The sequence below is a fragment of the Canis lupus genome, chromosome 16 (genome assembly GCF_003254725.2).
Source record: "Canis lupus dingo isolate Sandy chromosome 16, ASM325472v2, whole genome shotgun sequence".
Classification (NCBI taxonomy): domain Eukaryota; kingdom Metazoa; phylum Chordata; class Mammalia; order Carnivora; family Canidae; genus Canis; species Canis lupus.
In genome coordinates, this window is record NC_064258.1 from 32,833,720 (window position 1) to 32,861,355 (window position 27,636).

A 27,636-nucleotide genomic window follows, 5' to 3' on the forward strand; every position below is an offset into this window, starting at 1 on the left:
AAGCAGATATTGTCTTGGGTTAGAAACTAGCATATGGAATATTTAAATATACTTACATGAAGAAGTATTTGCTCCTTCTGTTGATACTGATATTCTAATGGGAGACTCTATAAAACAAAGAAGTGAAATGAAGCTTTATTGAGTCAGGCTGCTTGCATTCTTACACCAGAAATGTGCCACGCTTGAGGATCATCCAGAAAAAGAGGACTAGAAAACAGTGCAACAGAAAAGCTGAAGCATTTCAAAGTCAGAGGAAGATGTATGCAATATTCAAACACCACAGAGGACTATTTCTGTGATTCGAAACCCAAAGACTCTTTTGAAAGGTATGAAAATGGGGTCAGTCCATCTGCGAAGATACCCATGTACCAACTGGTATATGAACTTCCTAGAAACATTACTCTGAACAGATCCACAATACAGATGAAATGCACCGTTCCTTCCCTCAAGTGTGGTCTTGATTTTCAGAAACATGAAACCAAAGAGAACAATCCCCATATTTAGAGAGACTGAAAGTCAACTTTCATGCGTAGAGGAAATAAAAAAAAGAAGAAGACGAAGAAAAAGAATGAATCTATTCTCAGGCAACATGGTCTGCATAAACACCCTGACCAAATATGGTGCTGAATAAAGTCCATGCATCGATCTACTGGAGCAATCAGGTTAAGATCAAACACAACATGCTAAGTAAATTCATAATATGATCATTGATGATATACGGTAGCAAGATTCTCTTAGGTAGCAAGTACAAAGGAAGAGAAACTAGTGTTTAAATACAGACAGAGCATAAAACACAACTCATGCAGGAAAAAAAAGCATGGGGCCTGTGGGTTTTTATTAGTCAGAAAGAAGAGCAAGTTAGTATCAAAGAGGGATTGAGATTCAGCAGCCAGGAAGTTAAAAGATTCAAGTCATATATCAGAAAATAATAGTTATAATCACTCCTGATTCCCAAGAGAAGCACCACATAATCTGAAAAGCTCAGGCTCCTAACAGCATCTATTGGAGTCTGATAGTGGAGACCCTTATAAGAAAGAAATGCCTGAACAAAAGGGGGAAAAATTCAGATACCTCAACAATTTTTTTTTCTTTTTTCTTGTTCTTTTTATCTCTCTCTTTCTTCCCCTCCCTTGGTGTCTCCTTCTCTCTTGCTTTCTTTCCATCATTCAGAAAAGTACAACCCTCTTAGACCCCAGGATCCTCCCACCCAGTAACACGCATACGTATATCTTAAGAACACATGTATATGCCCTAAGCATTTTCAGAGCCAACTAAGTTACAGAGAGATTTAACTTTTATGATCTTGAACAGGTGGCTTTGATGGGAAGAGGAGAAACTGGTGACGGTTAAATCAGAAAAGTCTGTGTTCGATGATATGGCCTCTTATAGCTTCTCAACAAAGTACAGGTCATAACGAGAGAAATCAATGAAGCCAAAACATTAAACACAGGTAATGGGAAGGAATACTGAACTGGAGGGATCTGCTCTCCTACTTTTTTTTTTTTTTTAAGATTTTATTTATTTATTCATGAGAGAGAGATAGAGGCAGAGGGAGACGCAGGTTCTATGCAGGGAGCCTGACATGGGACTTGATCCCGAGTCTCCAGGAGCATGCCCTGGGCCAAAGGCAGGCACTTAACCGCTGAGCCACCCAAGGATCCCCCTCTCCTACTTTCTGAGACATAGGACTTAACATTTCTAGTGCTTCAGCTTTCTCATCTGTATACACCAAGAAAAATAATGTCTTGTTTCACACATCTGTTGTGAAGACCAAATGAGATCTAAAAATCTTTGTGAACTGTACAGTGTCACACAGAAACAAGTTATCATACTTCTGAAGTTGAGTTTTGAACCTAGGACTCTAAAAACTTGCCTCCAATTAAATATGAACTTTTAAATATTCCAAGGTCTTGTTAACTAGAGAATAACAGAGGATAAGTAAAAAAATAAAATAAATAAAATAAAATAAAATAAAAATAAAAAAGAGAAAGAAAGAAGAAAGAAAGAAAGAAAGAAAGAAAGAAAGAAAGAAAGAGAAAGAAAAGAAAAGAAAAAAGAATCCACAGCAGATTCATTAAATGCACAGCCAATGGAGAAATCAATGAATTATGGTTATACATGCATTAGTAGAATTGGGTTATAAGTTGCTAATACTGTTCAGATTGTTAGTGCTACTGGCAAATATTATAGGCAAGGAAGAAACAAACAAAAACAAGCCAAAAACAAACCAAACAACATTTGAAAAGTTCAGGCTTCTATCAATGTTTTCTAGAAGTTTAGTGATCAACAACTGCTCGTTAAGAATCCAGAGGTCAGGGATTGGACACTGACACACTATCCGGGCATGAACTACCATGGATGAAAGGAAGAGAGGGCTAAGAGAAGCACCTGTAAAGATTGTAAAAACTGAATGTATAATCCTGATGTCCCTGGTCTAATGTCACTAAGCTGTATCTAGACATTTCTTTTTCCCATGCATGCCTCTCAGGCCCAACTTCATACATATAGCAAGAACTGTACTCTTTTAAGCAAAATCTCAAAAGGCAAAATGAGCTGGAGAAAATCTGGGAGCAGAAAACAAGAACAGCTACAATTTGGAAGTAGAAGGGATTCTGATTAGTAGAAGGTGCAGCCAGCAGTTATGCCTGTCGTTCTGGTTAGTAAAATTTGGTGAGCTTATTTTCCTTACCTGAAGACACATATGCTCTTTCAGTTGAGGCTGGCATGCCAGTGATGATGTCTGCAAAAAGAAAAGGTGATAGGATATTATGATGTATTATCAGGAGGCTGGGAGCCACTTCCACAGCCTACCTTCAAATTACAAAAGAGCGTAAAAGAAGAAAGTATTGCAAGAGAGTGATGAAAGTCCACCCCAAAAGTCAGAAATGCAAAAAAAAAAAAAAAAAAAAAAAAAAAAAAGTCTGCCCAAATAAGTAGTTCTTCTTTCTTGGGCAAGAGCATGAGATGAGCTATGCTGGAATATGTAAGAAGAATTCTCCACCTCCCTGCAAGGCTAGTGCAGGACAACATACAGCAAGGAGGCTATGGGCTTCTTCTCAGAAAGGAAGGCAGATAGAAGTAAAAAATGTCAAAGCTATAGGATCAAAGGTGTGGTCAGAATTTTTAGGTTATCAATCTTCGGAGAACTACATGTTTGTTCAAAACCAAAACCAAAAACCAGTGATGTTTCTCGGTGGGATTGGTGAAAAACATCAAGTTCTGACACTGAACTCTATGGAAAATTGCCAACGGTGACCCAAATGGGGGCGCCTTTTCTATAGACTTTCAGTGATTCCAGGCAGGGCACAGAGTAAGTAGGGAGCTCCCACCCCAAGGGAGTGAAGAAGAAACTATATACGTCTGGACACACCATTATCATGGGAATCGTGACAGACTTGTTTAAGCTTTGACGTGCTTTCTTTCAGTTTCTTTCAGTTTTCTTTCAGTTTCCTTTATAATGGAACAAAGGACGATTCCATCGCCTAACCAATTCTGTCTTCTTCCGTCCTTTTGAAAAGGGGTTCCCATGCTAAAAGCTAGTATTTTCAGTAAGGATAGGTTTATGAAGCCTGAAAAGATGCAGTGATGCCATGATGAATATCATTCAACCTTCACTGTTTGCATAATTATTGTTAAATGACTTAATAATATTTCATTCTTTACTAACCAGGACAAAAAGATATCTTGAATCTGTTGTGATATATACATATATATTACGGAAGTTACCAGTACCTACTAAAATCCTAAGCAAATCATCTTTATCATTTTATGTTGAATTAACTGCCTGTTAATCATGGAGTTAGAAATGTTCACGATCAACGTAAATGATCTTTAAATATAAATATGACCATTTCAGGTTTCCATGCTAGGACTAGTCCAGTAGGTAAAAAGATTTAATTTAACTGGCAATATTTCTTCAACCTCAGAAGATTCTCTAGGGATAAAAGGTTTTGTGGAACCAGAAGGGAAAAAAAAATAACATGAGATTCAGCAGGGATGTTTAAGAATAAGTGTCAAGTAAAATATGAATATATAAAGATCAGAAATATACCTTTTAGTACGACCACATATATCTTTCTTGTGAAGATTAAGTATGGATGGCCCTCTCTATCAAACATTAGGAGGACCGGCCATTCAAGATATGAGATTATTATCAAGGCACCAGAGTAGCCTACATTGCCTCTTACACCCACAAAAAAATTGGAACAAGTGAAAGGGATCAGAATGTGAGTGTATACAATACCCTTTGGACTTTCTCAAGCAGCAAGCATTAAAGAGGACAGCCTGAGCTGATAATATGGCAATATCTGTTTCTCACGTGGCTATGACTTTCTTGATTTGGGCTGCAGAAAACGAATCTGTGCTTCTTTGGGGGAAATTTAAGCTGAGAGAAAGATTTTAATCCAAGATTCACAACATTTATCTTTCCCTATGAATACCTAGAAGAAGATCCACATTTCTAAGCAAGTGCCCACATTAGGAGAGAAGTTTCCTTTTCTGCCCTTTGGGTCTCATCAATGACATGACAGCCAGACTGAAATTGTAAGCTCAGGGTCACAAGAATTGGACAGAGGTCCCAATCCCAACATGAATATCAAGATGCTTTTCAAATATATTTTTGACAAACCAAGTAGTTGTCACTGTGACCTTCAAGAAAAAAAAAAAAAGAGAGTCAGAGCTTTTCTAGCTCCAGCACGAAAGATCTCAGATTAGAGGAAAGGTTAACCATAACATTTCCTTTTCAAATTGAATGTTACATAAAAATACCAGAACAGGAGGTTATTATAAAAATCTATCTACACGGAGACAACCTAAAATAATCTCCATTCCTAAAAAAATATTAACAATCACGATAATCTCCCTTCCTAAAATTAGGTATTTACCCGGGAGGCTTTAAAAATATCTTTAACGATTATGGTTCCAAATAGAAACCTTCTGAATATTCTTGGGGAAAACACAAGTTAGAAGTTGGACACTTCTACACTAAAAGCATCTTTCTAAAAAAAATTAATCTTTTTAATTAAAATTACTCAGCAAGCATAATTATGCATGTTTTGGGTAGAATTCACAGACTTTTTACAAAACAACTTTTTGCTATAAGTGATTGAAAATAATTTTGTTGCAATTATGGATCCAAAAAAATTAAGTCCTGCAATTTTCGTGATGTTTATTTAAGCAATATATTTTTCCTGCAGTAATTTGGTATATTAAATTTGTTAATTTATAAAGGACATCCCCTTCATTAGTGCAAATTAATGAGGATTTAGCATTATCAGGAACTCAACACACCTGAGCAGCTTATGCTGAGTAGGCAAGTAAACATAAGGAACATTAGTATATTTGCCATGTTTGAATGCTTTTTTAATAAATTAGATCTGCTCTCAAGAAAAAGTTGCAGTGTCTGAAAAATGACACCTTCTGGAAAGGAATTTTTCTAGTTATTATGTGTGCATGACTTGTTTGAGATTTCACCATGAGTACAATATACTGAATATAACTATTTAGTGAAAGACACATAGACATATATTCAAACATACACATGATGGGTCTATGTGTATTTAAACATCCACTCTGTGACTCTGTTATTTTGAAATTATAGGTTATTAATGTGTGTGCAAAAAATATGACCAAGTCACCTTTTTTTTAAAGACTAAAAATGGACCTACTTATTTATTAGCACTAGTAATGATGATTTAAGGAATATCTTCAAGTGTCTCTATTCTTGCTCACGATGAGAGCTTACTCATGGAACTCAATGTTCCTATGGGATATTGAATCTCACTCAATTTCTCTCCTGATTAAACAAAAAGAAGAAAATCTAGTAGAGGATATGATTGATTTGTATATTCTCTTGTATTAAGACAAGAGAGACATTTTGAAATTAATAAATGATCTGAACAGAATAGATACTATGAACTGAAAAGACAACTCCATTCCACTCATATTGTTCTTCCTTAGTAGCCTTCATGGAATCCAATCTGATATGCTTTTCATATTACAAAACATTTTATATGATTGTCAGTTTAATAATCACTTATTTACCAGTATCACAGCATTTCCAACAATGCCATCAATTTGAGAGAGGGGGAAATGAAGCCTGTTACCCCTATGAGCCAATTTTTTAAAGGACCAACTGATATATTCGGCAAATTTTGTGGAAATAGTATTTTTGGTCAGCAAATTTATTGTTAGAAGCCCAATGTTCCTATGGGATATTGAATCTCACTCAATTTTTCTCCTGATTAAAAAAAAAAAAAAGAAAGAAAAAAGAAAGAAAGAAAAGAAAATCTGGTAGAGGATATGATTGATTAGTTTGTATATTCTTTTGTATTAATCTTTTAAAGACTGCAGTACTTAATTAATTTGAAAACCAGTTAGGTCTATTACTGTCTTCTCTAAACAGATGCCCAAAAGTTTTTATGGAGCTTCTTAGCTAAGAATTAATTGCGAAATTAAGGTCTCCTGCATAAAGACCAAGCCAAATGAAAGGCAAATAAAAATGAACATACAGCGTACAAGCTATGTAAGCATGGTGTATGTGGCCTCTTAAGCTGCCATATTTGAATTCATGAAAGGATCCTCCCATAACCCATCATGTAATGATGACTGCCTATGAGATCCTTCTTTATATGAAACCTCAACTGGTCTTTGTTAGATCCACATAGTCCCAAAGTAATTAGCAGATTGCATATGTGTGTATCTATCTACTATAGGGCAAATTCTTTTTTCCAATAAGATTGGGATTAAAAGGCATTAGAAAAGGCAGAAAATATATACATTTCTAAAACGTAGCTTAACATTGTGACTGGCTGTCTCTATGTGTGTGTATATATATACACACATACATATATATACACATTTATATGTATATATACATATACTCATTCTTTTCTAAACATTCAAAAATTATGAAAATATGGTCATTATGTCAAACATATAACAATTCAAGGAGAACTTCTTGGGTTTTTTGTTATTTAATTTATACCTAGTTGCTAATCTAAGCAAATCTAAACAATGAGTTTCATTGCAGAAAGTTCCTAATGTTGGATGGAAGACTTTTATGATCCATGCTAATTTTTTCCTGATGGTTCTATAGTTAGGTTTGGGAATTTAAAATAGCACCAAATAGCAAAGTCATCTTGCTACATTCTTCATTTTTTTCTAGGGAGAAAAGAAATAATCTCTTGTGCATATCTTCCTTCTCCTTGCCCCTGCCATCTCTCCTAGAATCTTGTACCAAAATATATTCTAAACATCTTAGTGCAAAGAAGGCACCTGTGTGAGAATTTCAGTATGGCACAAGGAATCTTTTGATTAGTATGAAATTAGGATAATTAGCTCATAGCAGCATACCAGGATCTTTCAGCAAGGCAACCTGTGCAGATATTATCAGACCACAGTTATGTACTTATAGGAGAAATATGGGAAAGATGAGTGAGACAGCACAAAATTAACAAAATGGCTAATATTTTGTAGAAAATATAAATTAAAATCTCAAGGGGAGTTCTACATAATATAATGTTTTGATAACACTTTCTTATTTTTAAGACTTTTTTTCTAGGACCCCCAGAAGGAAATGAAATTCTTGAGAATTCCACTCTCTAAGCCCAAGTCAATAATAAATACACATTTAGGAAGAGAAGGTTTGGCCTTGTGGCAGTTTATAACCACAGTAGAGTGCTTTTTCCCTCTGAAAGAGTGTTTCTGTGCAGTGTTTGCCCAGATTTCTAGGGAGACAGGGATATGACAACACAAGTTTGTGTATCTGAGTCCCAGAGAGTGCCAGACCTGAGTGGAGACTTCTTTGATAAGTAGAATGGATCTGAATAGAGCAAATTCAAAGAGGGCAGTAGAAGAGGCTGAAGGATCGGAAAGATTATTTTCTTTTTGGTTGTGCTGCAACTATGTCCCTGAGGTGTTGGGGGAAAAGCGAGTCTCCCAACAAGCAGAACACATTGGCCTTGTGTCTCATGGTGGCTGCCAAAGCCACAGGCTCTGATGAACAGCAGGCCGCCCTCAGCCTCTGAGGAGAAGGGCGTTTCTAGGCGGCCATGTTTCCAGTTTCACCCTCCTGGGCTGAGCCTTTGGTGGGCACCTGACCAGAGGGTGGATGATTTGTAAGCTCCGTGGGTCTTTGCAAATGGTCTGGCACAGTAAACTCTGCCAATCAGATTCTCGCAATAGGGAATCTGATTGGGGAACTAAGAAAACAATCACACAATAGGAGTTAAAATGGAAAGAATGCCTTAAAAAGAGCCATGAAAAAAATATGGCCAAGTGAGATCATAATCAGGTTAAAGTTGGTAATTATGAAGAGGCATAGTTGAAAGCAGGAGGTGAGATGATAAAAGGACCAGAAGCTTCAAGAGAGTATTTGAAGCACATTAAAGGCAGACACTAGAGAAAAGATCCAGAAACTCCCATTTACTTAAATTTTTATTTATGCCCTGGGTACATTTTTCTCTTGGATGCCCAGTTATAATGAAGTTCCATGTCTTCCCCATAGAACTTCTCTATCCTTCCTTATGCCTCGTATCTTTCCTTCAGGTCTTTTTTTGTTTTTTGTTTTTTGTTTTTTGTTTTTTTCCTTCACAAACTGAAGAATCTACTTCAACATTCCCAAACATGCAGTCAGGTACAGAGTGAGCTACACTGGATCAGGAATTCAAGAAATGTCCTCCCCTTTGCTACTGAATATCTCATGATCCTGAATGGGTCTGTTTTCAGACACACACTAAGCTCACATTTCTCTTTAAATACAATGGGGGACTATTCGTAGGGTTCTAAGAAGAAAATAAAAACAAGACTCCCCTGCATTGTAATTGAGATTCTCCCCTCAGATGCTCTATGTAAGCCAGTAAAACCGAATCATTCTATAAAGAATTTTAGTTGTTTGTTTAAGAATGACTTCCTTATAATATTCCAAAAACTTCTCTTTACTCTTGTCAGGTAAAAAAGATAGATTATCAGAAACATCCCAACTTTCATTTCTCTATGGCCAATACTAAATACTCAAATATGACACCAATTCTTGAATGAATTAATATGGAAAAATGCGCTGGACGTCTCTCTTATGAGCGAAATGTAAAGAGCCATAGTATCCCTCGGCACCCTAAAATTAACAACAACAACAAAAGCCCTATGGGCTTTGGCCAAGAATAATATAGTAGTAAATAATTCACTGCTTAATCCTGTAAATCAGAAAACACGGAATAATATAATAGGACTGTAAACACTCAGTGAAACCATGACACTTATTCTAATTGCATTTTCCTGGGAATTTATAGTATACATAGCTCTACAAATCAAATTCAAGTGTCAAAACCATAATTCAATAGCATTTACCACAGGGAAACACACTGAACCAAGCCAATGACAGGCTGAGAACAAACCACCAAACATAGTACAATAGAAAAGAGAAAAAAAAGAATAGGCCACTGAAATTGGTTTTTAAATTTCTGTTTCAAGTTACATCCTATAAAATTCTACGTGGGGTAAAATAACACCAGCAGCATACTTACTGCTTAACCTGTGCTGATGATAGAGTAAAGTGATGCTATATTTACTCATATAAATTTTAAATGGCTTTTACATTTCAACTATAAACGCAGCTCCTAAAAATAGTGACAGAAACTGCTTTTCACTGTTGTCCTTTACTCTCTGTGGAGGGAGGCATTTAAATTTAAAGTAATGAACTCTGATTACCCTGCAACACAGCAGTTCATTCGGGAATCCAGAGAAAGCTGGGAATTAACCTGCAATCTTCCCAACCCTGTTCAGTATTTTTATCTTACTCCCCTTCTTCCTGTCCTACTAAGTCAACAGACACAAACTACATCAGTCTCCTATGCAGTTGACCCTTAAAGTTATTTTTGCTCTTCCCTTGCTGGTCTTGCATTTTTACCTTACCACTTTCAGAGATTAGGCTTCTACAGTGGGCACTCTTTCTCATCTCCGCCTAGAGTGGAGCGGTGTAATTAGGCTTGGCTTTATAGCAGATGACAGGGCTTGTGTAGGCAGTAGTTAAATGTCATAATGCAGAAGGGAAAGAAGCACCAAAGGGTTTTGAAGTCACATTTTATTACTTCAAGAGACGAGGCACTTACTGCTAGCTCATCATGAGCTTCTAGAGATGACTCCATCAAACTGTGGAGTAGTAGAGTATCATGAGCAAATGGCCACCAGCTGTGGTTCTTTTACTTCTTCAGATAACTCAGAGAAGTTGCTGGAGGGTAAGTGACACCTTCTACCTCCAAGTCACTCATTTGTTTAACAAATATCCCTGGCACCATTCTCAAGAAAGCAGAAGCTGAAGACTATACATAGTAGGAAATGCTTTGGTTCTAAGACTCTCCTAATTTCGGAACTAACAGACTTAAAAAAATTGATGGGCCTAACTTCCTATGACCTAGAGCCAGCTGAATTAAAAACACGTATGAGAACATTCAAATTTCCAGGACTGAATTGGGACTATATTTTGTTACACACACACACACACACACACACACACACACACATACACACCACGTATATTCATACATAATATACATATGTTCATACATATGTATGTAATATACATATATCCTGCACATACATATGTATTCTGTATATAAATACACACACATATATATACACACACATACTCTGTTATTGATAGAGCCAAAGACTTGACAGCCCTCTCTGACAAATTTAAATAGGAAGTATAAACTCTTTTAGTAACCCATCCTGTTTCTGCCATTCATGACCTTATTGAAATTCTTAAAAAATAAAAATTTATGTATGTTTTAGATTTATATCACCTCAAGGAGTAGAGACACACTTTTATGGAAGTATGTTTTATGGAAGACACACAAGATACTTGAAGTGTATGGTTTTCCTTCCATGTTTTTTATTTGTTCATGATGAGATTTAACACACCAGTTTATTATCAATTCTCACCACATATCTGGATTATTCCTCTTACAGCCTGAGAAACAGAATGTAGTAGGTATCTCTTACCATTTGAATCCACGATGGTGATATTGGCAGAGGCACTGTCATTTCCTAATTTGCTGGTCACTTTGCACATATATTCTCCAGAATCAGCCAGTGATGCTTTGCTAATGCGAAGTTCTGACTTCCTAGAAGATCAGGACCAAAGTGGTGTAAGTATATTTCACCAAAATACAATGACCAACAAAATCTATTTCTCCGTAGTTTCAGGGTTGTCAAACTCCCCTTCCCCACTCCACACATACCACATTACAACACGACTCACTAACACACAAACGTATGATTTGACCAAGAGTAAAGATGAGGTATATCACATTTAAATTATACCATGGACATGGCCCTAATTTTATCATCCAGATTAGTAATTTAAAGGACATCTTCCCTAATTTTTCTTCTTATTACTCCACCACAAGAACTAAATACATTATGCCTCAGATTTTTTCTTCAAACCAATTGGTAAATTTTCTTCCTTTCTATATCTAAATATCATCAGCCACTAGAAAGATTAAAATAGTATAAAATCATTTACAGATACGGTAAGGACAGAGACTTAAGGAAGGCTAGAATAGATTAAAATGCTCTGCACTTTTCTCAGTAGAGTAACATCAAGACTTATGTTAATTTTGAATGAAAAGGATTTACCACTTACAAAAGAAAGGGTATTTATCTTTAAGAAGATTCACATTGCTAGGAGCATAGAAGGACACAAATCATTCTTAAGACTGAAATAAATGTATAACAGCAGCACACACAACTGCATATTAAATCAATATTCAACACTCTTTCAAACATAGGCAATGTTGTGATTTGGATTCATCTATGTTTTACTGTTGCGTATAGCCAATAATTTAAGCAGTCTCCATGATTTAAAAACACGGAACCACTGGGACTGGTAGAGTTTACTAAAGTCTTTTAAAAGCATCCCTGTAAAAAAATAAATAAATAAAAATAAAAAAATAAAAGCATCCCTGTAGGGGCACCTGGGTGGCTCAGTGGTTGAGTGTCTGCCTTCAGCCCAGAACATGATCCCGGGATCCTGGGATCAAATCCCACATCAGACTCCCCCCTAAGGGCACCTGCTTCTCCCTCTGCCTCTCTCTGTGTGTCTCTTATGTATAAATAAAATCTTAAAAAAAAAAAAAAAGCATCCCTGTATACTCACACCTGGTCCTGACTGCCTGGGCTCTTGGGATGAAAGCAGGAGAAAGAAAGTCGGAAGCAAAGATGGCAACTCAAAATTACAGGCAAAGCTCCCATAAGTTACACCATCCTAGTTTTATAGTGAACTTTCTGGTCTTCTTGTCATCTGTTACTAATCTGATTCGATCAGTTATTCTAACTTAATTAATGAAACTTCAATTCCTTCTCTTCTCTTCCAGTCTACTGAATTGACTGCCCCACCCTGACCCATATGTAACAATATGGGCTTCCATCATGGTGCATTTGCTTGTGCCCTTTCTTCCTCCTATAAAAGGGGCTATTGTATTGCAAGATATTAGCTCACTTCTCAGGACCAACTCAAATGCCAATTCTTTCATTAAACCTTTCCTAATCAGGTGGCTGCTGCTGCCCTCTTAGTCTAAATTCTGAAAGGCCTGAAGTTCCTCTCCCATGATTCTCACAGTTCTTGAAGTATATCTTATTTTTCAAATTAGCACATACACTCTGGAGGGGGAGTCCATAATTTAAACTTGTTGGCACCCTCACACAGTTCTATGGGGATATGCTACAGCTTTGTCCTTGGTGCATCCTCAAACATTATTGGATGACTGTGTGAATGAACGAGGAAAATACTTGGATGCTCCCACTTAAGCTCTCTCCAGGCTCTAATGTTACTACATGTTGGCTGCAGGAAAGGAGGATGCCTTCCGTTAAGAGGGCAGAGACAATCGGAGGGCCAGACCAAGGCGGCAACAGTCAAACCAACATATGGATTGAAAAATTAATGATTCAGAACAATGTCAGCCAATAGGGAAACCTGAGAAAATCAAACAAAGGGTACTGTACTCAAATTTGGAAGGCACTAGGTTAATAAAAACAGGCTTTTTGTTGTTGTTAATCCTCAGGAATTCTCAAAGTCTTTAATATGCTAATGTACTCTGACTCTATAAGAGGGGACTACATTATTTAGTTACTCTCAAATTTCTTTGACGATGGAATCCTTGTCATCCACGTAACATATCTAGTTCCTGAAAATAATGGTGCACAGAACAAAGTTGATAAAGTGGATCTAATATAATAACAGCCGGTTTAGCTGTAATGGGTGGGGGAGAGGGGGAGAGGTGGGATCAAGGGCTATCTATGCAGGGATATTCACATATTAACTAGAGAGGTTCGCCACAGAAAAGCTTCCCTGAAGTATATCCCTAAAACCAAAATAGAACAATCCGAAGGCAAGCGTATTGGCAAGTTGATATAAAGATCTAATTATAAACTACAAGAACTTTTTTTTTCAAGAACTTTTAAAATTATCAAAACACAATATTAGCATGTTACACCCACCGAGTTCTGCTAACTTTTAAGCCTAGTTTGGAGTACTCAAATCTAGTGTTCTCCTTAATGGATTATTGGCTATTTATACAAATTTGTCGATGTATGCCAAGTTTCCTTCATGACACACACCTATAAAGAACAGTCAGAAACAATGTAATAAATACTACAATAAGCTTATCCAGCCCCAAATAGCATAATTAGCTGGAAGAATTTTCTTGTACAACCATGAAACCACTAATAATAATTGATAGGTAAATCATGAAGAACGTCAGGTTGAGGAATAATACCCTGGTTTTCAACACAGAGGAAAGTGAATTCCTAAAGTAAGAAAATGATAACTTTTCTTGTTAAGCCCCCAATCTTAATTCTAAGATTATCACAACAATAACCCAAGAACGTATAACACCTCGAGGTTATAATAATTCCAAGAACACTCTTTCTTCCCTATTCATGTAAGCTGATGATTTGCGTGGAGTTTTTTCTCGATGCTGTGCCATTTATATTTTAACTACTGAACTATATCAAACTATAGGAAACATGGGAATCAGCTTTATAGTTAACATAATCTTTAAGGGATAGTTCTTAAAATAAAAATTCTCCTAATAGGCCTACACAGTGTTTCCTGGAATATTATTCCAAATGATGTATATAAATTTTATGCTTAAAAAAATAAGGGAAAGAACAAGAAATAAAAGAAAATTTTTCTATCAAATAAATATTGCATTGAACAAAGTTAAATAGATTTCTCTCCAACAGTACCTCTTAATGGTTTTTATGCAAATATGTACTTTCTAAGGAAGGCATGACATGCAGCTAAGGTATCCTTTCAATAGAGAACACCCTTGGGAATTCTGGGACTGAACATCAATGGGCCAAGACTAAGATTCAATTTAATCAAGATAAGCATAACAAATACACTTCAGTTCAAAAATCAGTAACAGAAGTACAGGCTTGCAGAGATGTGCCTTGACAATAATATATACAGAAAAAAGGATTTCAATTAGCCGTGCATTTAACATTATTCCATTTTAAACAACTAGTAAAAAAAAAAAAAAAGAAAGAAAGAAAGAAACTTATACAATGTTTGGCCATATTAATATTAAAACAGCATAAATCAAATTGGATAAAAGTCTCAATACATTGTTCATAGGCTGGATCACATCTAGAATATTTAATTATGTTTTGAAGTGGCATCTGATGAAAAAATATCAATAACTAGAGGACTTAGAAGAGGTTGATTACAATTGAATAGGGCTTATAAATCTTATCACTAGAGAAGATTCTGTTAAAGAACAGAGGTCCTATTGGCAGGCAACTATGAACAAGATATGGGTAGCTTTTTAAAATATATTTCATGGTTGTCACCTAGAAGAGAAAACTATTTGGGGAGGCTTTTGAAAGCAGAATGATGTCTGACAGGAAAAAAAGGCATATTTTGAGTGATAAGGAAGAGTTTTTGAACATTCAAAAATGGGGAGGGTGTCTTTCTCTTTGCAAAGATTCAAGTCTGGATAACCACCTGTCAAGAATATCTCTATGCGGAGAAAGGATTAAATTAGATCAGTGGTTTAAACTATTTTGAAAAAAAAAAATCCTGTTTAAATTAGAACCTCATATTCAAAACTATCATAAAGAGACAAAGGTGTTCAGGTCAGAGTGGCTCATTTTCAGTTCAGTGGAAACTTAAGATTTTCTCCAGGGACACAATGGGAAAACCACTGATCCAAATGATCATTGGGACCCCTGTGAACTCCAATGATATTTTGAATTATGAGACTCCAATCTGTAGGTCCTAGTGTACAGCATGGGAACTAGGAAGAAAGTAGAAATAGACAAACCTTTCTTGAAAATTATACATTGCAAAGATCTGAGACTTTGATAAGTATGGATACAACAGTCTTGTTGTACTCTCTTCAATAGGCTACCATATGTTCTCCACAGGAAGGAAGTTAACTTGGAAAAAGTGTTGCATTCCCATCCAATCATAAAATAACTTTTTTGCTCTTGAACTAATGAGTTATCTAGAAACCTGGGAGGGGTTGATGTTTTGGTGGATTTTCATTTTCTACAAGTATTAAAAGAGTTAACTCATGTAAAGTGTCTAAAATAATGGTTGGAATCCAGTAAGCTCCCAGTAAGTATTAGCTATTATTACAATTACATTTCATCTTCCTGCACTATTTTGATTTTTTTATAGGTACATATTATCTTTGGACTAAGAAAAACAATATGATGTAAAAATAAATTAAGACAGACTGATTTAAATATGAAAGTTCTAAATACTAATTTCTCCTTTTTGAATATCAAAATGCTAACTATTTTTTCAATAAGTGCTCAGAGGATGGATTCAAGGTTCCAAAAACTACTATCTTCTTTGTCATAATTTGGCTTGATTCTTCCACCACAGTTTATAGGCCAAGGCAACTTAAACGCATATAGAGAATATCTCCTCAGTTCATATAAATCTATTCCCCTGATCTCTAAGGAATCATATATGAACTCCATGAATGTGTGTAAGCATGTCTGTGTGTATGTGTGTGTGTGTGTGTGTGTGTGTGTGTATTCGATACAGCTTCAGATACTGTCAAACTGCCAATAATAAGAAGGATAAGGGAGGAGGAGGAGAAGGGTTTCACAAGCAACTGTCATACTATACAAAACCAGGCATTGCACCAAATGCCTCACATAAGCCATATGAAATAGGCACTGAGAATTCCCATTTATACCTAAGGAATTTGAGATTTCCTTACATATAAAATTAAAATGACCTCCAAGAGCTGCTTAACTGATAAAAGAAGGGGATGTGTGTGGACTTTTTCTAGTATAGAGTCAAAGGACCTGCAATAATTGACAACAAAAGAAAGTATTCCTCTACAATTTTCACAGAAATTTGACAAAACCAATTAGACCCAATCTCAAACAAAATTAAAATATGTGAGAGTGGAAATGAAGAGCTGAGACAGAACCAAGGGCATCCGAAAAGTGTGCCATACACAAACAGTGGGAAGTCAGCCTCTAGTAAGGCTAACATAGAACAGATATTTAAACGAGGCCAATCCAGCAGCCTCGAATATGAATCTGTCATACGTCATGCTCTTTAACCACTTTTCTTGGTCAAAATTATCCACCGGGCAGAGGAAACAGAACAAAGGGATAAGCAGACACATAACATGAGGGCAGTTTCCATTTTTTTAAATTGGTTCCACATATCGCTTTGCCAAATACAACAAACACAGGCTCAGATGTAAATTCAAAATCATAGGAAGAACATGTAAGAATGTAGTTTGAGTAGGAGCAGGGGCAGAAGGATGAGAAGACTTTACAAAATAACAGAAATTGCTGATTGGTGTGAAGTCTTTTCGCAGCACTCAGGGATGAAAAGGAAATTCTGGCTCCTATGTACGATCTAGATTAAGTGAAAAAGAAACCTAGACTAAGGGATGGAAAAGAGTCAACATTTTTTCTTTGAAAAAAAAAAAAGAGAGAGAGAGAGAGAAAGAGAAAGAGAGAATCTCAAGGAAATCCTAAACCTGACAATTCACCTCTGCTTGGTTGATCAAAACCCAAGATAAAGTTTTAAGGAACAGAGCAACCACTGCAAATCATAAGAGTTTGAATATCTGGGATCCCTGGGTGGCGCAGCGGTTTGGCGCCTGCCTTTGGCCTAGGGCGCGATCCTGGAGACCCGGGATCGATTCCCACGTCGGGCTCCCGGTGCATGGAGCCTGCTTCTCTCTGCCTGTGTCTCTGCCTCTCTTTCTCTCTCTGTGACTATCATTAATAAATAAAAAATTTAAAAAAAAAAGAGTTTGAATATCTTAGTAACGAAAAATTGTGAATATGTAGATGAAACTGAAAAATGAGAATTTTATTAAAGACATTACCCTATGTCCGTATGTGACCCTAGCCCTGTGTTGTGACTTTACCATACATAAAAAAACCACCAGTAACTGTGAGAAGACAGGAGGCAGAGATTCAGACTTAATTTCAAATCCAAGCTTTACTATTCATCGGCATTAGATCTATAGCAAGAAACCGAACTTCCTTCATGCTGAGGGCATTCATTTTTTTAAAAATGAGTATAACAATAATAGTATCCATTCTCTTATATTTATAGGACAAGTTGAAATAATAGGGCACGCTGCAAATGTTGATTAAGTTTGGATTCCGTTTGGTCCTTTAACCTTAAAAAAAGATGACAACACTAATGGATCACTTTACACAAAGTGTCGGATTTTTGGAAGATCTAATATGTTACAATGCTTTGCCAAGAGTAATTTACAGCCACATAAGCTGAATAAAACATCTTTTTTCTTTTTTGTTTTCCATTTAATTCTTTCCAGCAAGGCTGCTATTTAAAAGAAGTAATTTCTGAATATGGGCCTTTCTGGTATAATGGGAATTTATTAATATGTAGACAGTGCTGTTAGCTGTCTGGACCTATGAGGCCAACATGAAAATGCTTTTCTGAATACTAATGATCATTTTATATGTCATCCGAGCCATGTAACAAATTACCTCTTTAAGCATATATGTACCGTTTTCAAAACCTTGTTCTCCTTATCTACCCATCTTCATTTGTTTCTCCCCAAGCATCATCCTCAGACTGAATAATCCCAGTTGGAAGATGTTTTGTTCTGTTCAGCCTAGATAAACCTAGCTTCTCCCTCCCTTGTTCCTCCTCTTCTTTCTTGGAAGCCTCCTCCATCCCTGACCCAGTCCCCTTCTGTGCTAGCTTCTTGCCATGACATCCCATGACTATCACTACTGTGCCACTTAAGATTGAGTATTCTAACTCTATCCCCTCTCTACCACTTGCCTCTTGAGAGCAAGGAGCTTGTTATTCATGTCTATGTACCGAGCATCTAGCCCACGGTCTGACACACAGCAACTTGTCCCATAAAGGGCAAAATTTCCCATCCAACCAGTTGCTGACCTCTTGACTGTCCTGTAAACAGAACTTGCTACTGGCTATAATTCTGCTCTTTCTCTATAATGGCCCAGTCCAGCCCACCCACCTAGCCAGAGGAGATTCTCCTCCCTCAGCAGCCTCAAATCCACCTCCTCATGGCTACTCAGGAAGCTCCTGGGGGTCCCTCCTACTTCCCAACCTCATGGCACTTACAGTCAGTAACCTACAATTTAACACTAGGCTTTAATGTATGTATGATGCACTCGATCAAACATTAGGGATATCTCCCTGATTAAATCTTGACTTAAAGTAGAATTTACATTAATATAAATAGTAATTTTCTAAAAAGTCACTATTTGCAAATGGATGGGATGCTTGAAAACTCCCGAAGCCCCCCCAGCCCTAAGAGTGCTGTAGCAATACCCTCTGGAACAGCTATGTCTCAGATAAGGCTAAACCAGAGAATCCCTATACAATCTGTGACACCCTCCTCACCGGGGGCAGAGATAACACTCATGCTTCTCCCATTTCCCCCACACTCCCAGCATAAAGCCTTCTGTGAGCACTTAAATATTACTGATATCATTTGACAGCCGTGTGGAAAGAAACGAGACATTCTCCTGCATGTGAAGATAACTTAGTTTCTTACTAACGTGTTTCACTGATGAAAAACAAAACAGACACCAAATTCTATTCAATCCAGTATCTAAAAGTATTCTTTTTCTTATTAAACTTCTCTATAAGCGTCATGGTTATTTTTTTCCATTCACTCACTCTACCTCCTCCCTCCCCACACGTACATGTTATTAAACATGTATGCTTTCCCTTTTTAAAAGAAGGAATAAGGTGTTAAGGAACCCAAGGAATAGATTTGTGCTCCAGCTTAGTTTCCTACTAGTTGTGTGACTCAAGGCAAGATAGAACACTTCTTTGAATCTTAATTTCTTAGTATGTAAAATTAGCCCCCATGTATGGTTCAACTTCCCTTCCTACCTATGGGAATGATGTAACAAATAATGAGATTTTGTAAAAAAAAAAAAAAAAAAAAAAAAAAACTATGTCACTTTGCAGTGTTATTTTTTTGTATCATTGAAGAACCACCTGCCTCAAAGTAATATCCACTCTTTTTTTCTCCACACCTTTTTTTTTTTTCTAAGATTTTATTTATCTGATAGAGAAAAAGCGAGCACAAGAAAGCAGAGTGGCAGGCAGAGGGAGAGGGAGAAGCAGGCCCCTGCTGAGCAAGGAGCCCAACATGGGGCTTGATCCTAGGTCTCTGGGATCATGACCTAAGCCAAAGGTAGACGCTTAACCAACTGAGCCACCCAAGCCCCCCTTTTTCCCACATTGTATTATAGTATTTCCAAGTCAAAGAGTCTTGCTGACATAATCGGTAACGAGAATAAGAGGCACAGTCAATAAAACCATGGAAACTAGGGGGAAAAAATTCAGTAATTATGGTTATTACAGCAATTAAACACTTTGGGAAGATTAAGTTAAATTTCCATTATAATCACTTTGTTGTCTCTTGTTCATGACTGTGTGACAACTTTTTGGTAGGTGTTCTATAAAATTAAAGTACAGGAGGAGATTCTTTTGCTGTTGCTTCTGTTCTCTGGGATTTCACTGGAATCCTTCAAGAGTGAGGAAAAGAAAATGTATCTTTGAGCCTGGAAGTACTATTAGACATGTCACATCGATTAAAGGACTATTTACAAGCAAAACTCTCATGTACTTACCTCTTCCCTAATTTCAAAATGTAGTTTGATATTAGAAGAGGATTTTTTAACTCAAGAAATATATAAAAATCAAGAGGATAGGAATAATAAAGGAGCCTCATTTTAGAGTTGGTACGGACACGCCTCCAAGATGTTACGGGAATCACATGGAGCCCTTCCAACTTTGTCCTTCCTCGATGAAGGTAGGATGATTTAAGATTTTTGCTGGCCAAAATTATCTGATGTTTTAATGTGCTACAGCGGTGATGTAGTATCACAGAACTGTCCATTAAAAAATCTTATTAGGTATAACTGTATGTATTAACCTCTTACTTGAAAATAGTTCAAATTCAAGCAATTGCATTCTCTTTCCATAAAGCTGGGTATTTACTGAGCTTTCTCATGAAGTTGGGATGTTGATTGTGGAAGGCACTGGTATTCTCAACAGCATTTGTCTTATTTTAAAGCAACCGATTTTTAGATGTAACATATTCCAGTTATAGCTGCTACTACTACTCCTTCTCTCTCCAGATCCTCTAAGTTCTCTCCCCATCCAAACTTTTCTTTTCTTTCCTTTCCAGAAGCTGCAAGAATCAGAAACTTCAAACTCTTTCCTATATAATAATACAATTTCTGGCCATCATACAATGAAAAACCTTTCCATCTATTATAGATCATAGCTTTTTCATAAAAAAATTCATTTATTGGGACCATAAATAATTTTTATATTTTATATCATTCTATTGCTAGACACTGCCTCTGCTATTATATGCAATACACTTACCCTGGCTTTTTTTGTATCTTGATGTTTTGTGGTTTGTTCTTTCGGTTTAATTCATTCCCGTTCTTGAACCATTTGAATTTGAGAGAAGAGTATTCAGAACTGGTCTCACACCGAAGCACTAGTTTAGAGCCTGCAGCAGACTCCTGGCTTCTCATCTCTTTCAATCGGGGAGGCAAAGCTAAACAAGAAAAGAGAAGGAAAAAAAATTCTGATCATCTTTCAAAAAGAAATATGTTAATTTTAAGTGAACTTGATCAAGACACCATTCCCAAATGTTTTACTATCTAAGAGAGAGAGAGAGGGAGGAAAATGAGTCAACCAAAATGGATCTCAGCTTGGAGAAAAATAAAATGCCCAAATAAAATTTACTTGAGAAGGGAGTGGGGGAGAATCTAGATTATAAAATATTCTAGATGGTTACTTCCCCAATCTTTACATGTTCTGATGCCAGTAAAGTCCTGAACATTGATCATTTCAAAAATATGAAAACCTATGCTGAAGGAGAATATACAAACCAGGCCCTCATCATCATTATTATTAGTTCTAATTCCAGTATAGTTAACACAAAATGTTCTGTTGGTTTCAGGTGTACAACATACAGGCCATTATTTGTAAAGCATGTGCACATCTCAGATCACAAATTATCTTCATCAGAATTCTGTAAATAGATACAGCAGGCATCATACCCATGTTTTAAATGGGAAAGCTTAATTTCAGAAATGGCTAAGTGACTGACTTGTTCATGATTATGTTCCTGGAGAGTCAGAGTTAGACTCTGCTATCATCAGAGGTGGCCCAAAGAACAAAGAGAATTCATCACTCTTAACGATGTTCCTTTCGGGGCACCTGGGTGGCTCAGTGGTTGAGCATCTGCCTTTGACTCAGGGTGGATCCTGGGGTCCTGGGGTGGAATCCCACATCAGGCTCCCTGCATGGAGCCTGCTTCTCCCTCTGCTTATGTCTCTGCTCTCTCTCTCTCTCTCTCTCTCTCTCATGAATAAATAAATAAAATCCTTAAAATAAAATATAATAATAATGTTTCTTTCTTCAAGACAGAAATTCTCTGGTGACATCACTTTTTTATTTATTAGACCTACGGTTGCTGTCCTACAGACAATGAATGACCATTTCAGATGACTACTATGTGCATGTCAAATTGTCAATTTGACAGGAATCAAATGTTATAATACCTGAGATTTGCATTAAAACAAAATGGTGGTAGGGAATGGGTAGGCATAAAAATGAAACAAATTTCCCAAGAAGCTAGTCGATCATCACAGAAGTCAAGCAACAGGTATGCATGCTGTTTGGTTATGTGATTCAATACAGCATGCCTGGTTTTGTCAAAATAAAAGTTTTTTTAAAAAAAAAAACAAAAGTATAATGAATGGACTTTCCTCTGCATACAACATTTCACTTAATAACCAACATCACACAACCTGAGTTCTCAACAATTCTGTGTCCACTGAGTCTTAGAGAAGCCAACTATCAAGTCCACTTCCGCTCCAGTTCAGGTAGTAACAGAAAATCCCAGAAAACAAACCACGACAAGTAAGACTGCCCTTCCCTGATCCAGAGTGTAATTATTACTGGGTATGGTGACCAGGACTCCAAGGACAGCAATCAGAGCCATGTTCCAACAGGAAATGAAGTACCTTTCCTACTCAGGGTATGTTTGTTTTTCTACAAGTCTGCCTTTACCAAGTAAATCCAAAGAAATGTCAGGAACAAGCAGAGGAAGGTTCCTATAAATTATAGCAAAAACCATCTGAACATTGTGATTTCTTAGCAGAGCTCCTAAAATTACATGTGCCCTTAGTATTTATTTAGAGGCTAGGAGAGGAGGTGGAGAAGTAGGCACTTAATGCGAAGATACAGTGGCAAGATAGAAAACTCATTTCAGCTGTTCTTTGCCTTTGATATCTGATGATTTTATCTGGTTCTTGTTTTCTGACAGCTTGAAAATAAGATTTACTTCTGCACAGATTTTTATAGGAGTCTTCTTTTTAGGATGGGGTCCATGAATCTCTGTTTTGGAGGCTTTTAAAAACAGTCTAAATTCTCATCTATCTGGAATAGTGTCTGAAGGTTCTCATTAACTCTTGAAGATCATCTTCCACTTTGTGAGCCCGGTAGAGGGTTTTAAAGAAACAAATTTGCTGGAGCTAAATGACATGAAAGAAACGGGCTTACATATATTAAGAAAAATAAATTGCCTCACTATTTTACGTATAAACTAAAAGAACAGGTTTGATATTTTTTGGTTTTCACTGAGTTTTACATTTAACTTAGCACACAATCGAAACTCTCAAAGTTTATTCCCTTGCCTTTAAGCAAAAGGTTTTCACTGTACTATTTCAGAAATACTTAACTCTCAATAAAGCACCATGTACCCTCGCCCACCACTCCACACACTTGCTTATCAATACTGTCTCAATAGAAATCTACTAGACTTTGGATTCTTTAGTTTGAACAAATTTTCATCAAATCATCTGCATCTTTTTCCTTTTCTCTTTCCCTTTCTCACTCCTATCTCTCCTTCCCCTCTTGTCTACCTCTTTATCTATCTATTGTTTATTCATTTAGAATCTGAATCTCAAACATGAGAAAACAATCAGACAAATTCAAATGGAGGAATATTCTGCAACACAACTCGTCCGGACTTCAGAAGCACTGATGTCATAAATGACCACAGAAGACCAACTGTGACAACTGATGGGAGATGAAAGGAGATTAAAAGACATGACAAATAAATGCAATGTGTAGCTATCACTGAATCATGCATCACAGAAAACTCTCTGAAAGATATTATTGGGACTCGTGGGGAAATCGGAATCAAGGTATCATATCAACATGAAATTTCTCAAGTGTGGTCACTACACTGTGGTTACACAGAAGGTCCTTGTGTTCTTAGGTGGTATCTGCTGCAGTACTGGGGATGAAATGTCATGATGTCTACAATCAAGTTTCAAACAATTCAGTAAATAAGGGAATATATACATACATATGCACATAAACACACAGCAAGAAAAAGAGGAATCTTGGTTTCTCTCTGTTTTCTTGCCTTTTTCATCTGCTCTCACTGCAGTTCAATAAAACGCTCAAGATTTCATGAAATTTTAAAATTTTGGTTAAGTTTGCAGTCATTAAGGAGATTCTTGGGAATATTGGAGTTTTAATTCACAAATATATTTCCTAAAACCATATCATTCAATTAAATTCTGTTACTGGGCCGGCACTGAAATCTTCATATGGTTCAACCTCATACCCATGACTTTGGGGCTCCAATTCTCCCCAAAGGAAGGAAACAACCACTCATCTGGTAGGTCAACATTTATCCTTTCCTTTGGCATTTCATGTGCAAAGAAAGACCCACATATCTTTTGTCTTTAAGAGATGATCTGTGATGTAGTGCTGCAGAGACCCTCAGCTCTAAGTCTTTCTTTGTTAAAATATCCACTCCTTAAGCTGACTCTTTATAAACATTTCTTAGTGTTTGGGGTTCTGGTATATCTCCATCGACTGGCCTGAGCTCCTCCCCCTTGCACACAGTTACAAGTCCACCGGAAGTACAGAAGTTCCCAGCTACTCTAACTTTGCAACCCTGAAAGTTTACTTGTAAAAACGTCCCTGCTGTACCTTTCAAGGGTCACCATCTATGACATGAGGATATCTCACTTTTCAGAGAACAGCTCTTTCAAGAAGTTAACTCAAAATCCTCCGGAGCATAAATGCAGAAACAAATCTGTATACGATGAACAGAGCCACACAACTGCATCCTTGGTCCATGGGTGTTCTGTTGTCAGTGGTACCTTCTACAGAAGCAGCATACAACCTTCCTCACTCATTCTTGGTAGAGCCCAAATTCAAGTCTTCTGGAGACTTGGCAACAATATAAATTCTTCTCTGTCTCCTTATATGACCACACTAATAGAATAGCCGTAAATATTTCAGATTCTTCACAAAAATGCAAACTAATAATTGAGCACCAATGATGGTGCAGTTATTCTCATCTATACATAATGGCATAGGTTAAGAAACTTTCTTTTATCAAATTATAAAATAATCACCATATTTTAATGGAAAACATTTTACTATGTATGTTTCCCAGTCAATGATTTACTCACCTGAAATAATCTTATTTATTTCATTAACAAAAATCTATTCCATCAAGTACTTTCTAATACTTAGATAGAATTTGTAAGGCCAGGGATCATTCTTAAACTGGGGGGCAATATTTTTTTAATTGAGTACTTGGATTTTAAAACTGCAAAAAACAAAAGTATTTGCCTTACAATCCCTGGGTAATAGTAAATTGCTTCAAGGTAAACAATGCTAAGTTAATGCTTCGAATGCAGTACGTGTTCTGAGAATCTAGGAGGTGATTTAATTGTATTTGGTCTGCCTACCATTCAGAATTTCACTTTCAATGTGTTTCTGGAGAGGCAGAGTAGTTCCACACCTTAAAATAATTTAAGGATAGAGCAAGTTTTAGGTAGTCTTGGCCGAAATCTATTTCAAACTTAATATGAATGTATCTACACCCTTAGAAATGTATCAACAGAGACAGACAGTAAAGTGCAATAAAGAGCAGCCTTTAAAAGAGAAACTCCCAAACCCTCAGAGCAATACCACACACTTTACAGGCATTTCTTTTTATTGGCTTTAAGTGTCTTAAAGCCTTTAAAAGATCACAAACACACTCTTTTGACTCTAACTCAAAGCAAGTAGGTATACTAGATACACTAAAAAGTCTGTTTTTGCACTTCCATGGCTTTTTAAGAAGATTTTCTATTTTTCTTTCTTTAGAGAGATAGAGCGAGCGAGCACGTATGAGTGGGAGTGGGGCAGAGGGTGAGGGAGAAAGAATACTGACCAGCCTCCCCACTGAGACTAAAGCCCCATGTGGGACTTGATCCCAGGATCCTGAAATTGTGACCTGAGCCAAAACCAAGAGTTGGACACTTAACCCACTAAGCCACCCAAGCATCCATAAACTTCTACCCTCCTTATTTGATGTCACACAATGTAGAACAAAATTGTGGCAATAATCCCAAAATCTTTATTTTACATTCCGACCACACGAAAACTTCAGGCAATGTGTTCATTTATCCCAACAATTTAATGTGTGAATAAATATTTGCACTAAAGGTGAAATAAATATGTATAAAGAACTATTCATCTAAGCGATCCTCCTGTTTTAATCGTCTACTGGGCACGTGTTTTAAAAAATATATTCACTGCTGCTGTATCAAATATTATACTGTATTGTTAAGGTCAGGAAACAAGTTTTAGCATGTGTATAGAACCAAGATATGCTGACAGCATGTGACACTAGATAAGTTGTTGTTGCTGTCCTGTGAAGGATCTGACAGTGCAGAGCGAGCTCCTATCATTACTCTACATGTCTGACTGTGCAGTTCATCCAAAGAGCTTCGCCACACTGAACAAATTAAACAGGAAACCTGCAAAATATTATCAGATACCAGCGAGCTTTCAGCTGCAATCCCAGAGAAATCTTCCCCTCCACACAACCGTTTAAAAGCCTGACATCACACACGTGCAGATTGCACCGTGAAAATTGGTTGTTAGTTAATGAAAGCCACACGAATATCATCAATCAGTCCTCTAAGTGGAAGGATGTCCCTTTTTCATAGTCACGTTAGTGGTAAATAAATTACTGAAGAAAGCCTCCAAGATTCCTTTCCCGATCATGTTTCTCCCTTGTTGAACCCACCTTACAGAGAAGATTATTATGGTCAGGCACAGGGTAGATAAAGTTTATCCTTTGCCAGCTGGTCTTCTGAGCTGTGCTCATAGATTTAATAAGCTTGACTGGGAAAATGTATCTTATCAGGTTAAAATTTGTAAATATAGCTGTGTCAAAGGCAGCAAGATCCGGTGGCGATGGTATTTCAGAATACTCCTTGGACTACCAGTCCTGCTACTGATGCAGCTAGTGGTCTAAGTTTGGTAAGAACTAACCAGTAAGGTCACTATCTATTGCCCCAAGTAGAGACTCAGTGCTCACACTGGCCAGTGCTTCAGATAGACTGTTCTGGACTCTAGTTAATTACAGTCCCCTGTGAGCTAAAATGGGCCTGCTATTTGTCCCTGTGTATTCAGCAAAGATATTTGGAGGGTGAGATAAAACATGTGGATGCCTTCAAGTGAGACAAAGTCACTATAAAATTCAAGGTTTTATTGTAAAGTATTCTCAAGCTGACTCTGTTATCATCAGCAGTAAAGCAAGCTTAACCAGAAAACACACTAGGAATATGCTTCAAAGTATGGTTAAGATAGCTGGACTCCAGAAATACCATTTTAGCAGGTCTGTGTCCAAATTCTTTTTTTTTTTCTTTTAAGATTTTATTTATTTATTTGACAGAGAGAGAACACAAGCAGGGTGAGCAGCAGGGAGAGGGAGAAGCAGACTCTCTGCTGAGCAGGGAGCCCAACGTGGGCTTTGATCCTAGGACCCCAGGATCATGACCTGAGCTGAAAGGCAGATGTTTAACCGACTGAGCGATCCAGGCCCTCTGTGCCCAACTCCTTATATGGTGCAAGGATGTGCATGTGCACTACTGAATCATACCTTTATGAGCCTACTGATCCTCATAACTACGCATGGAACAGGTCATTACACAACATAGAACAATAAAATTGGGGGCAATGTTTCAACATCTTACTTCCAATATTCACAACAGTTGGCTTCTTACTGTGGTTAACTTTGACTT

The 27,636-nt window shown here is 36.9% G+C and overlaps 1 protein-coding gene across 6 annotated transcripts in view; it reads right to left on the reverse strand.

The window, feature by feature from the left end:
- Nucleotides 1–27,636, reverse strand: part of NRG1 (neuregulin 1) — a 1,071,954-nt gene that overhangs the window by 151,615 nt on the left and 892,703 nt on the right. For 5 of the 6 annotated variants that reach the window (XM_025422814.3, XM_025422746.3, XM_025423336.3 and 2 more), the window contains exons 2-5: nt 20,900–21,077; nt 10,999–11,120; nt 2,690–2,740; nt 57–107 (exon numbers count right to left, since the gene is read on the reverse strand). In XM_025422814.3, coding sequence (XP_025278599.3) covers nt 57–107; nt 2,690–2,740; nt 10,999–11,120; nt 20,900–21,077 — 402 coding nt within the window. The remainder of the gene's footprint in view (nt 1–56; nt 108–2,689; nt 2,741–10,998; nt 11,121–20,899; nt 21,078–27,636) is intronic. The other variant, XM_025422885.3, reaches the window with a different exon arrangement.